Source organism: Grampus griseus (genome assembly GCF_964374135.1).
Source record: "Grampus griseus genome assembly, chromosome: X".
Lineage (NCBI taxonomy): Eukaryota > Metazoa > Chordata > Mammalia > Artiodactyla > Delphinidae > Grampus > Grampus griseus.
Window position 1 is genome coordinate 86,483,672 of NC_138999.1, and position 13,467 is coordinate 86,497,138.

The following is a 13,467-nucleotide window of genomic DNA, read 5'->3' on the forward strand; positions in this document are numbered from 1 at the left end:
CAATTTTAATTATTAATTTCCTTACTAGCCTGAAGGTACAAGTTATACCTCTCCCTATCCAACTTCTTAATGTAAACTATACAACAAAGAGTCTGATCTCTAGGAGAATGCTAAGCATATGCTATTTCATAGCAAGGAATGTAATCCTTTCACAGGGAATAGTTTATGTAAACAGGGACTTTTTTAAAATGAGAGTCAAGACCTCAGTTTTATATTTCATATCTAAAACTGTACTCCAAGTAGAAATATGGGGCTTAGCTTTCTCAGTGGAAAACAACCACCCCAGATTTTCCAAAAGTTAAACACAATGACTTTAGAGGAAAACACTATTTATTGTGTAAAAGATTTATATTTATTAATCAAAGGCACAAAACAAAACTAAGACTATTAAAAGTTAACCTTAATGTTGACAATTCTTATCAACCTGGTAAGGAAATACCAGCTAAAGCTAATGAAGATGAGTTGCTTTAAATTCCTAAGGAGAATACAATAACTCTTGGCACCATTAAGTAATAATTAGAACTTTTCAAACAATAGGGGAAATATAAATGTTAGTATAAATACCTAAATTTCGAGGCAAAGAAATGTAAAGTGTTAACTGTGTTGCAACCTGGTGTATCACAGAGGACTGGTAGTGCCTTTTATAGTCTTGGGTGCCTTAGAGGTCAGAGACTGTCATTACTACCGTTTGGCAACTCTGATGATGGGTGTTATTCAACCACTGGCTGGAATTAAATTACACAATGTGACTCTCTGCCTATCAGCAGAACAGAGACTAATGAAAACATTTTAACTTCTTGATGCAAATTATACAATCACACCAGATAATCCTGGCTGGGAAAAGGTCCAGTTTGGAGGGATCAATTTTCGATCACACTACATTGACAGCAAACTCACAGTGACTTTCAAAAGCCACACACTGAGAAAAAAAAAAGTCAAGAGGAACACAGTATTGCTTCATTTACAATTTACTAAGCTCTTCCAGTGTTTCAGAGTGACATGGGGATTTCAACTATCTAACATGAATGGGACAAAAGGTGGACTTCGAACATATCAAGCAAATGTCTTGATCGAATCAGACTACTGGTATAGTTTTTCAATCTATCTGTAATAAATGTCGGTCTTCCATCCAGGTGATCTTGTAATTCACAGGGTTGGGGGTGGGGATGTTAATATCCTAAAATTAAAGAAAAAAAGTTAATTTACTTATAACCCAAATTTCAATATCTGTATTCCTTTCCACACATTTTAATCTAGTCTGCTAATGAAGACCTTCACGTGTTCCCAGTCAGTGGCTCAATTCAAATGTGAAGGGCGCCCCAGGGATTAATTCAGCCAGCTACAGTTCTCACGTTTTACCATTCAAATACTGAAGTTATTGAAGCACATGTTTCTCCAAAATCTAGTTAAGCTAGATGAGTTTATGGCTCTAGTAACAGTCCACCAGAGGACTGCAATAAATGAGAATTAGGTAAAAGACCAGGGGAAAATGCCGATATTGACCAAGAGCAGAGTGTACTTGCCAGGTCACTATTGGGATTCTTCACTTCTCTACACTAGGTCCAAATCTGTTAGAAAGGGGACCACTTAGGATCTTTAGGCTGACATGTGCAGGTAAACCCAGAGAGGCCCTTCTGTCCTTTTTGGCCATGACTTGTATTGAGACACAAGTGCCTATGCAGGGTTACACAGTAACAATAACATTTGAATGCACTGCTGGACATGACCTTCTTGGCAAACTCAGTCCATCCATCACATGTATAGGCTGGAGTAAACACTAACACTGAGAGAGCTGAGGATCAAAATGAACATACCTTAAAGTTGGAGAGGAACAGGCCCGTGTTATGCTGGTTACACTATCTCATACTGGTTATTTGTTATGGCACGAGAGAGGCAGTAGGCTAGAAAGATTCCAATCAGCTAGAAACAAAATACAAGCAAAATTAAACACACATATACATACAAAGCTTAAAGACCTCAGGATACAGGTATATTCTCCTTTCACTTCTAATTCACTACCAATTTTCTTAAGTTTTTTTCTAGAGTAAGCATATAAGTGAAGTCTAACTACTACTGTGATTGGAATTTCACAACCACCACTGACAAAAATCACTCAGGAAAATCTTGAAGTTTGGGGAAACTTTCCTTACTCTTCCTCTCAGTTATCAGAGCAAAAAGGATATGGCTTAGAATATGCATCTCATCAAGTAAAATCTCCATCTATCAAGGCAGAGATTCTCTTGGAGGATTCTAAAACAATGCTGTGATGATGAAAATATTCTGTAATACCTGTTCTGTCCAACACGGTGGCCACTAGCCACATAACTTTTGAAAGGTGGCTAGCAGCTATTAGTGCAGATTCAGACAGACCTAGCAGGGCAGGTCTTAGAGAACTCTGTAGTTGTGGAAAACAGTGTGGGAAAACATAAGATGCAAGACAACCAAAAATTGCAATGAAAAGAGCAAAACTACTACATCTCTACTGTGATGAGCAACTGAGGGTTTTGTGAAAATATGACTTCTCTAAAAATGCCCTTGCTAACCAGGGCCCTGAAGCCAAAACTGAAGCCTTCAAAGTGGAAATCTTGTAGCTTACACCTAACAAGCGTGATGAAACATTTCCTAACTACAAGGACTTACCTGGAAGCAAGCAACTCCAAAAGAAATTCCCGCAACAACTCCCATTTCTGATTCTATAATGGTCATCACCTTTATAAAACAACCCTAATGGAAGAGAAAAAAAAACATTAAGTACAGCTCAAACCATAATAAATACTTTGATCACACATCTCTGCGAAAGATACCTTAGCCTTTTATTGTTCTTTTATTAAAATTTATTCTTTCATAACAAATCCTGTCTCCTTTGAGGAACACAGGTTCCACCTTTTGGATTATGCATTTAAGTGTGAAATCAAGTCACCAATTTTCTGAGCTTCAGTTTCCTCATTTATTCAATGAGAATAACACCTGCTCTATCCTATTTCAGATTACATGTATTGTGAGTAAAAATTAAATTCTTTTTTTACTCCTTACTTCATTGTTTACTTTATCTGCATCTCTCTGAGGAGAACAACCTTCAAGTTTACAGCAGCTCTTGGGAAATCCTTTTTCTGAGTAATAATTAGTATCCTTCCAATCTCTATAGTCGGTGACACCACAACAACGCAACTGAAAAAAATCCAACAGAAGCATTTATAGTTCATATTACCACTTTGTAGTCAAACAATTTAACCATCATCTTAGATTATACTTGGTGATCTCTAGCTTAAGACATATTTTAAAGCAGCTGTTCTCTATTGGCATTATAATTCATGAGATTAGCACTTTGGGACTAGCCTTACTTTCACTGCTATAGTACAAATGGACAACGTCTGGTAGGCAGGGCCCTATCCTCTTCTCTGAGGGAATAAGGAATATGTTCCCCTCTTGAGAATCCACCACCTATGACCACTTACCGTAGTTTGAATCTTGTCTACTGCATCGCTTCTATAATCTCCCGTAGTGTTATATTGCTTTAAAGCTTTCTCATAATTATTCTTAAAACTGTTCTTAATCTACAGCAAAGAAACACAAGGCCAGTAAACAAAGATTTTAGAATGTTCTTTTGGTTTCTAGGTCAAATAAGAAATTCCCACATCTGACCAAATGGTCCTATCTTTGATAGCAGCAATGTGTATGGTAATTAACTTCTATGGTCCAATCCTGTCTTCTAAGCAATGTAAGTTTAGCTAAGGGGATTCCTAAGCAAAACATTCCAGTAAAAGATGATAACGACTAGAAGTTCAAAGTGCTGTGGGAACATATATTTATTCAAGTGGCAGCTTCCTTCTGCTGTATCTCCTCCCACCCTCAATCTTTCTTCACTTTCAATTGAGTACACATTTGATGCCTATGGGATTTTTAAGCTACAAAATCTCACTCTGGGAGAATGCACTACCACTTTGCACTACCACTCTCACTGATGAGCCTTCAGTACTCATTGAATGACTTCCTAACCCCAGATTTATTAAGGTTTTGATGAGTGGAGAAGGTATCAATTTTCTGTTATCAATTTTGTGCTTTAAATAGTTTCCTATCACTAAAGTTATAAATTGTACTATCTACACTTTAATAGGTACTTATACACAGAAAAATGACTGCAAATACAAATAATTATGGGTACCTTCAATTTTCTTCTGGTGACTATCAATCAGTCTTTACCAAAAAAGTGGGCTAGGTTTTTTTTTTTTTACCAGAAAGTCATTACTGTCAGCTACAGGTTGAAAAAGTCAGCTTTAAACACAGCTGTAAGTGATTTTTTAAACTAGTGAAAGCTGTCGCTTAACTCTATTACTTAAATTTATCCAGCTTTATCTCTTAGAGGATAAATTTTCACATATTAAGGTTCCCAAACTCAGGCTTACCTCATGTCTGAAAACAAATCCTACGATGGCAGCGACCAGTTCAACCAAAAAAATAAGAGTCAGAAACATTGCATACTGCAGGATAAAAAGAAAAGTCCAAGTCAGTTTATACATCACAGCTGCAAAGGGAGTCAATGTTCACATTTTTATGGAAAAGGGCAGGGAAAACACAAAGGTGGGAATTGGCAGCTACACTGTTACTTGCTAAGTTTTCATAAGGAAGAGGAAAAATCAAAAAGGGCCATGCCTAGTTCCAAGAAACAAAGCCTACAACATATAAGCCTTTTCAAAAACCAACAACCAATTCTAAGAAAGCAAGGACTCACCAGTTTTAGCATCCATGCAGAAGCTCGGCAGGTAGCAAAACAGCCGAAGGTGCCCAAAAGAATAATGACAGTGCCAGTACCAATGAGCACGAAGGGGACATTGGTGGCCTTTTCATTTAAAAGGGAAAAATAATTCTCTAGGCTCACCTTGCCCCAAATGCCAACAGCAAGAAGGATAACACCAGTGATCTATGTGGGAAATCAGAGAATTGAGAGTTACACACTGTATACAGCAACATCTTCAAACCACAAACCACTAGGTGTTTAAGAAACAATAGGTGTGAGAATTGATGTAGCAGTCTGTGGCCAAAGAGCTGTGGCTGGGATATGGTAGACAAGCGGGGTGGGGCTGTACACAAGAACAGGCCTTGATAAATCCACACGCTGGATCACTGTGGCCAGAACAAAACCAAGGGGCAGCTAGAGAAGGCACCTTGACAAAATTCTTAAACTTTATCTGTTTTTTTGCCCTAAGAATCAAAACTTAACTGTTTTACACCCGCCTTAGGAAGAAAACCTTTCCGCAGGTGGGGGTGGGGGCGGGGGGAGTGTTTCTAAGAGTTCCAGAAACTTTCCCCTTTCCCCCAGTTCAGTGATGAGCACAGGGTACAAAGGGATGGTACACAAAGCAAGCCCAAGGACAGACTGGCGGGAGTGGAGCCATTACCATACTTACCTGCAAAATACTCCCCTCTTATGAAGCAGTGGAAAGAAAAAGACTATTATGCAAGCGAGCCCTCACCAGGGCCGGGCAAGCCTTGCCTCTCCAATGGTCCGGGGACACCCTCTGTTTGCTCTGGGGGGATTCACTCCCTTACTCGCCCCCCGCATCGAATTCCAAAGCTAGGCACGTCTGGGTCCCGGCTCAGCCTCTCAGCTGCCGTCGCCCGACACCCCGACCCGCGCGGGCGAGATGCCCGAACCCGAGCTCGAGCCCCAGCACGTCGTCACCAGCGCCGGGGTCCCAGCAGCGACCGCCGCCCCAGCCCCACCAGCGCCTCACCTCCCCACTCCCGATCCAAGCTCCCTCCGCACGACCCCAGCCCGGGATCCCCTCCCGTCCCCGGGCGTCTCCGTGTCTCACCCAGAAGATGAATGTGTAGATCAAGAGGACGCTCTTGAAACAAGTGATGACCGGTTTGGTCTGCAGCCTCCGAGACGGGGACGCCATGACTAGCCCAAGACCCTGCCCCGCCGCGCCAGGCGATCGGAACAGAGTGAGCGAGGCGCGGAACCCCCGAGTCTCCCCGGAAAGTGCCGAAAAGTTACGAGCGTCTGCGACTGAGAAGAGCCGGAAACACTGTACAGTTTTCTAGAGGGCAAGGTCCGGGAGGCTGTCCGGAAAGTGACGGCAATTTCCGAGCGCCCCCTGCCGAAGGTTGCCGAAAACTCTACACAAAAGGTTCTAGTGTCGGAAATTTCTTAGATCTTCAAAGGGGAGCTTGCTTCATTTTTTCGCTCAAGGAATCTTTCCCGCCCGCCACCCCTCCCCCTGACCTTATGACTATCATATTGTTTCTAGCACCAGCAGCACCAGCAGCGCTCTGAGATTCGGCCTCGCCGGCCCCTGGAGCCCTAGAAGGAGAAACAGAAATGGAAAGAGGTTAAAAGTGACCTAAGAATATTTTATGACATAGCAAAATACTCTCAAGATATATATTTCCAAAGAGAAACAAAAGCAGATCGCAGAGCGATACGTCCAGTCACATGTTTTTAGATAAAAACCGAAAGGAAAAGTGCAATTTACCTGAATGGTAGAATTACGCTGATTTCTTTCTCCTGTTTTGTGCTTTTCGATTTTTGAACATTGTTTTATGAGGTGGGGAGGGGGCATAAGAATAATAAGAAATAATCACTTGTACGAATTCCAAAGGTAGGTATGAAAGATAATGAATTTTAGAATTTCTCTACAAGAATTTGCCAAGCTCCTTTATCCCTCTCCTCCCTTATTCTCTGAGTAACTTGGGAGTTGAGGAAAAGTGTTTTAAAGTACTTAATCCTGAAATGTAAGTTCAGCTATTAGCTACAAACTTCAAAAAGGGAAGGCACTACAGAGAATACAAGGTAAATGTGACCCCCTTTTAAATGTTAAAACTGAAAGGCACTGTATTATTCCAGCCTTCTGATTTGTCAGATCAAGAACCAGCTGATCACAAAGAGGCTGAAATCATAGGTCATACAACTAATAGCAAAGCCAAAACTAGAGATAACTGTGCTTTGCAATCATCTCCCCTATTATACAAGCTGTATATGGTATTTGGTGTCTGCTTATCCCCAAGAAATTCTCCCAATTGTTTAGATCTTCCTAGAACTTGAGACCATGTGTTCCTAAGGACTTAAACTGTTAACAGGATGAGAATGAATCACCAGAAAGTTTCCAGTCCCTTATGTCCACAGGCAGCCCGAAGTCAGACTTTGGGATAAAGTGGAATGAAAAAAAAAAAAAAAACAGCCCTCTTCACGGTCTCCTAAATACTGGAAACCTCAGGAGAGGGATTTTTTTTTTAATCTATTAAGGTCTGGTTTCTCAACTAAAGTATAAGCTCTTTGAGGGAAGAAACTGTGTCGTGTGTGTGTGTGTGTGTGTGTGTGTGTGTGTGTGTGTGTGTGTGTTATTTCTAGAGGCGTGGGATTAGAAGACAGTATCAGTTTCCTAACCAACCAATTTACATCATCATTGACACAAGCTTAACATTACAAATGGACATTTACTGTATTGCTATGACAATAAGTCCTGCATTAGTGAAGAAGAGATGGACACCTAAACTTTTTGCTCAAAACCTTGCTTTAGGGCTTCCCTGGTGGCGCAGTGATAGAGAGTCCGCCTGCCCATGCAGGGGACACGGGTTTGTGCCCCGGTCCGGGAAGATCCCACATGCCGCGGAGCGGCTGGGCCCGTGAGCCATGGCCGCTGAGCCTGCGCGTCCGGAGCCTGTGCTCCGCAACGGGAGAGGCCACAGCAGTGAGAGGCCCGCGTACCGCAAAAAAAAAAAAAAAAAAAAACACCTTGCTTTAAACATATACCACAGAACCAGAAAACAGGAAAGTTCCATTAACTTGGTCACACAGAGCTTCCCTGTGCTTCAAATATTGACCTAGGACCAGCTCCTATAGCACCATGCCAGATGTCTGAGGTCCAAGAGAGCAACTACTGGAGAATTATTGCACTGCCACACTTTATACTAAAATCTTATCCTAAAATTAGAAAAGCCTAACACATAAATGCTTGGAGAGAATTGGTAAATGATACAACTATACATCTTGTAAACACTAAGCCAAGGTCATCAGGCATAAAGCAGACATCAACTTTTAAAGTACCACATATGCCATAGCTACAGGAAATGAGGTTGAGGGGGGCTCTAAGTATAATTAAAGCTGTCTCCCTAAACTAAATAGCACTATCTGAGGGGTTCTCATATTAAAACAAAAAAGTATCAAGGGAAGTCTTGCTAAATTCTTGTCATCTTAAATGGAAGTTTTATCTGAAGCTTAGGTTTGTACCATGTCCTGAAAGGGATTTTCATTGTGAGCCTGAGAGCAAATAAATACTTCTGTGGCTGAAGAAAAAACAAAATAGTCAAAGCAAAAGCCACATCTTATTTCCAAGAATGTGTTGATTTTCCTCCTCTCCCTTCCTCTGCCACTCACAACGCTGCTTTGTTTGAATAACAGTCGGTGCCAAATTAAACCGAAAGCTGACATGGAATTTAATATTCCTATGGCCACAACACCTTGCACCAGAGCCTCCCACCCTGCTACTCGCCCCCACCCCGCCCCGTTGCCATGCCACCAAACCCAGAAGTTCAGTTTAGTTCAAATTTAGGCCTGGGTCTGGGTCCAAACCCAGACAAAGGGGCATCTCATCCCATCTAGGCAATGTAACAAGTAATTCTCTAGGTTATAAGATTATTCTTTAAAGTATTAATAATGACTGCAATATTGAGCATTGACTATGTACCAACCACCGTTGCTAAGCAATCAACAAGCGTTGCCTCATGCTTACATTACAAAAGCCCTTATTGTGAGGTGAGGACTACCACTGCCCACATTTTACAGATGAGGAGACAGGTTCAAAGAGGCTAAGTAACTTGCCTAGGACTAAGCCCTGGCAACTTCTGTTTCCCTCATCAGAAATGGGGCCCACTCTGTGATGAGACATGGCTGCCATTGTACATTTAAACACAAACAAGGGCTCTTTGGAGCCCCTGAAGTGCAAGAACCTCAATGGTTTCCCCAATTCTGCCTCATACTTGGGGTGTTTTGTTGAATTTTACTTTTGCCTTCACTCAATAGCCCAATCACCTAGGAGGTAATCCTGTGCATCCCAGAGTGGTAGAGAGTTCAACAGTTCTTCTGGTTCACCCTCTTAATTTCTCCCTCTTTTCTGAGCACAAGAACATGTTTGATGCCGAAAATGTAGGAAAAAAGGAAGATACCTTTCTTAAGTATTGTTGTTGCTTGTTTTACATTCAATATTTAGTATAGATTTGTGTCCCTTCCCTATTAACTTCCTGTAACTTTCAAGATTAGATTTAAATGTTTTTCTTTGGCATTTAAATGATGCCTCCCCCAGCACATGTATCAACTTATTTCCTACAGCTTTTCCAAAGTGAATTTTCTTTTCCACATAAGCCAGTATGATTATCTTCCCCAATAAATAAGATCTGTTCCCTACTCACTTCCCACTCTCCAAACTCAAAATTCCTGCCCCCCAACTTAAGGTTCAGCTCAACCCCAACTCAATGAGAGCATCCTCCCCCAACCCCCCACCCCAGCCCACACACATACCTTTTTCTTTAACATCAGTGCTTATACTCTGACTACTCATGTTAACTCATACCCTTAGTCCATTACTACAGTACCTGCTTTCAGTACCTGCTTTTTCTCTACTTACCTGTCTTACATTCTGTTGTTCAGAAACTACTGCATCCCCTTTTATACTCTCCAGAACCCTAGGACGCAATGCTCAGTTGATGAGCTCCTTTGGTGCTCAGCCAACCCCTGTTCAGCTCATTGGTCATAGCTGGTCTCTGAGGCTAACCACTTAGTAGTCACTCAAGGTTTGATTAAGTTAAATGAAATTAAAAACTAAATGTCTAAGCCATCCCAGTGTCGCACTGACATAAACCAGAAAAATTAAGTTGATAATGCCTTGGGACATTACTACTGCTTGTCTTAGGCACCAGTAAAAAGACATTAGGCATTTTGCACAGAATGCATCTTATCTCTTATTCACATAATGATCTTACCATTTTCATTTTCTAATACCTTTTCTAGAATCCCTCCAATTACCTTTGGCTAAGTGCCTATCGTAAAATCTTAAAGCACCTTCTACTTATTTTCTTTTTTTTAAAAAAGGAATTTTGCCTTTAATTTATTTATGGCTGTGTTGGCTCTTCGTTTCTGTGCGAGGGCTTTCTCTAGTTGTGGCGAGCGGGGTCCACTCTTCATCGCGGTGCGCGGGCCTCTCACTATTGCGGCCTCTCTTGTTGTGGAGCACAGGCTCCAGACACACAGGCTCAGTAATTGTGGCTCACAGGGCTAGTTGCTCCGCAGCATGTGGGATCTTCCCAGACTAGGGCTCGAACCCGTGTCCCCTGCATTGGCAGGCAGATTCTTAACCACTGCGCCACCAGGGAAGCCCTACTTATTTTCTTAAAGTGTCATATTTTACATTACAGCCATCAGATAAACATCATTTAAACACATAATTTAAACATCATCATTTAAACAGATAATTCATAGGTATAGTTTTAAAAATTAGTTTCCTGAATAGGAATATCTTTTTATTCCTCTTGTCTTTTCGGATTCTCTATGAATCCTTTCTTCCCTTTCCAGCCTTGATCTTGCCTCTTTCCAAAAGGCTCATAATATACTGTTTGAGACACAGAGAAATGAGAAATACTCCTAAATGGTATTAAAATTTACATTTCCATGTCAATTTGTCTTAGTCCACTTTCTAAGAAAATTGTTTCAAGTCTAGGCTTGTTGAGCTTTGCTGAGATCTCAACTAGGCAAGTCAGTTTCCATATCTAATATTTCTTAAAACAATATCTTATTGACTGCTGAGGGGCTTCATATTAAAAGTCTTGAAGTTGAAAATGATACTGAACTTTAAGAATCTTAAAACTTTGTATGCATGAATGTTGCCAGTCTTTGTCTTATCTTCCCAACCAAATCATAGGGAAAGGTGTTTTGTTTAATTTTATATCCCCACAGTGTCTAACATAGTGTTACCCACACATAGTAGGTGCTGAAGAAATGTTGGTTTTTTAAATTGACCCCACCTGTTTTGAGCAAGGTCTTCATATTACCCATCCCAGTGTTTCATACAAATGCTGCCCCTCTTGTCTCATTTATCCCCTTACTTTGATCTCTCTATGATTTCCATAATCTCTCCTTCATTTTCTTCTTTAATCTCTCTCTGCCAACCCTCTGCCCTGCTCCTTCCAGCCCTAAGTGGGACACGAGGCCTTATGCAGCATCCTCACCTTAGCACGTGTTGGCCTCTGTGTTTGGTGCTGGGGGTATGAAGAAGACTAAGCTGTGGTCCCACTCACAGGCTAGTAGGGGACAGAGATGAGACTGAGATGAACAGACTAGTAGGATAGGGGACAGAGATTGTCATATATCAACAGTGACAATAAGTGTGATAAATCCTGTAATTGAGACATGTACAAAGTGATATGACAGAAAGGAAGGTGAAGTAAACCAGTTCTGGCTGGGGTGGGCTGAGGGAAGCTTCTCAGCAGCAGTGATGGATATGGTCTCAACAGCCCAGGAAAGAAGGGAAAGGGTTACAGGGTAGAGTAAATATATCTGCTCCAAGCTACCACAGTGTGAAAGGAAGAGCAAGAGGTTCAGTGTGTCCAGAATGAAGAGTCATGGGGTGAATGTTTAAAACTAGGCTGAGGACATAAGTGAGGTTTGCTTGTGCGGGGTACGGTGTGCCCTGCTAAGAGCTGGGACTATACTCTTTGCCAAGAGGGAGCCAGTGAAGGGATTTTTTAGAAAGAAAACAACCCTGGTAGAATTTATTCCTCTGCTCATCCACTAGCTCTCTCTCCTCTCTCTCCATCTCTCTGTCTCTCTTTCTCTCTGTCTCTCTTTCTCTCTCTCTCTCTCTGTCACACACACACACACACACACACACACACACACACACACACTCATTTAATAGATTCACTATTTCCTAACACATAAGTTTAATGTAAACTCCTATATCTGATTTCAAGGGCCTCACAATCTGGCCCTACTGTATTTATTCAACTTTGTTTCCTACTGCTCCCCTGAACCCATCTCCCCTCTGAGCTAACAATGAGCCCTTGTACATGTCATTTCCCTTGCCTGAGAGCAGACCACAGCCCATGTCTTCCCACAGAGACCTCACAGTGTATTCCATAGCTTTTGGAAATTTATATGGTCTTGTACAATTTTCTAATTGTTTGTGTCCCCCTTCTCTCCCGTAGTAAACATAAACCCTCTGGGAGCTGGAGAGTAAACTCCATAAGATCAAGAATCACACAGCTTTTACTCATCACTGTCCTCTGGTTCTTAGCTTATAATAGATGTCCAATGAAGGTTGGTCCACTAAACACACACAATTGCAGTTAAGAACATTTTTGTTACAGCCACTATGGAAAACAGTATGGCGGTTCCTTAAAAAACTACAAATAGAACTACCATATGACCCAGCAATCCCACTACTGGGCATATACCCTGAGAAAACCATAATTCAAAAAGAGTCATGTACCACAGTGCTCATTGCAGCTCTATTTACAATAGCCAGGATATGGAAGCAACCTAAGTGTCCATCAACAGATGAATGGATAAAGAAGATGTGGCACATATATACAATGGAGTATTACTCATCCATAAAAAGAAATGAAATTGAGTTACTTGTAGTGAGGTGGATGGATCTAGAATCTGTTATACAGAGTGAAGTAAGTCAGAAAGAGAAAAATACCATATGCTAACACATATATATGAAATCTAAAAAGAAAAAAATGTCTCTGAAGAACCTAGAGGCAGGACAGGAATAAAGACGCAGATGTAGAGAATAGACTTGAGGACACGGGGAAGGGGAAGGGCAAGCTGGGATGAAGTGAGAGAGTGGCATTGACTCTCTATTTTTACATTCGGTATTTTACACTACCAAATGTAAAATAGATAGCTAGTGGGAAGCAGCCACATAGCACAGGGAGGGCAGCTCGGTGCTTTGTGACCACCTAGAGGGGTGGGCTAGGGAGGGTGGGAGGGAGACACAAGAGGGAGGGGATATGGGGATATAAGTATACATATAGCTGATTCACTTTGCTATACAGCAGAAACTAACACAACAATGTAAAGCAACTATACTCTAATAAAGTTGTTAAAAAAAAAGAACATTTTTGTTGAATGTGTGTCTCCTCCAATCCATGAGGGCAAGGATTATCTCCATTTTACACATTGATGTCTATCAGGTATTGATACCTCGAAGAGTGTGTGGCACATAATAGATGCTCAACAAATATTTGTTTAATTAATTATGGATTAGGATGTCAGGGATTTTGTCCACCATCCTTAACACAGTAGATGTTTGATAAACTTATTAAATGGATGAGGCCAAGACCATGTCTTTGCTTTCTTTATACAATGATCACACTGTTGAACACATGATTAACACTCATTACATATTTTTGATCGGTGGATGGGAAATGAAATGGGCTTGCTACTGAACTTTTTATTATTGTAAACAC

General features: G+C 41.1%; 1 protein-coding gene across 3 annotated transcripts; it reads right to left on the reverse strand.

Annotated features, from left to right (window-relative positions):
* Positions 1-370: 370 nt before the first annotated feature.
* Positions 371-6,039, reverse strand: TSPAN6 (tetraspanin 6). 3 transcript variants are annotated; one of them, XM_082681963.1, is made up of 8 exons: positions 5,814-6,039; positions 4,877-4,918; positions 4,404-4,478; positions 3,456-3,554; positions 3,034-3,168; positions 2,641-2,724; positions 1,815-1,920; positions 371-1,177 (listed from the first exon to the last, which is right to left on the reverse strand). In XM_082681963.1, the coding sequence occupies exons 1-7, from the start codon at positions 5,898-5,900 to the stop codon at positions 1,852-1,854; spliced, it is 591 nt and encodes a 196-aa protein (XP_082538089.1). In that variant the 5' UTR covers positions 5,901-6,039; the 3' UTR covers positions 371-1,177; positions 1,815-1,851. The 3 variants fall into 3 exon arrangements, with proteins under 3 accessions (XP_082538089.1, XP_082538088.1, XP_082538090.1); XM_082681962.1 differs by having other exon boundaries at positions 4,730-4,918; XM_082681964.1 differs by lacking the exon at positions 4,877-4,918.
* Positions 6,040-13,467: the final 7,428 nt, after the last annotated feature.

Bases quoted from the DNA above. Each gene is read 5' to 3' on its own strand.
- TSPAN6 (XM_082681962.1), bottom strand. From the start codon at position 5,900: ATGGCGTCCCCGTCTCGGAGGCTGCAGACCAAACCGGTCATCACTTGT. The intron at 2,725-3,033 runs GTAAGGAGTAAA...CTCTTCCATTAG, and splicing joins CAGATAAAGTAAACAATGAA to GGTTGTTTTATAAAGGTGAT. The intron at 1,921-2,640 runs GTAAGTCCTTGT...TTTTGTTTCTAG, and splicing joins TTGGAGTTGCTTGCTTCCAG to CTGATTGGAATCTTTCTAGC.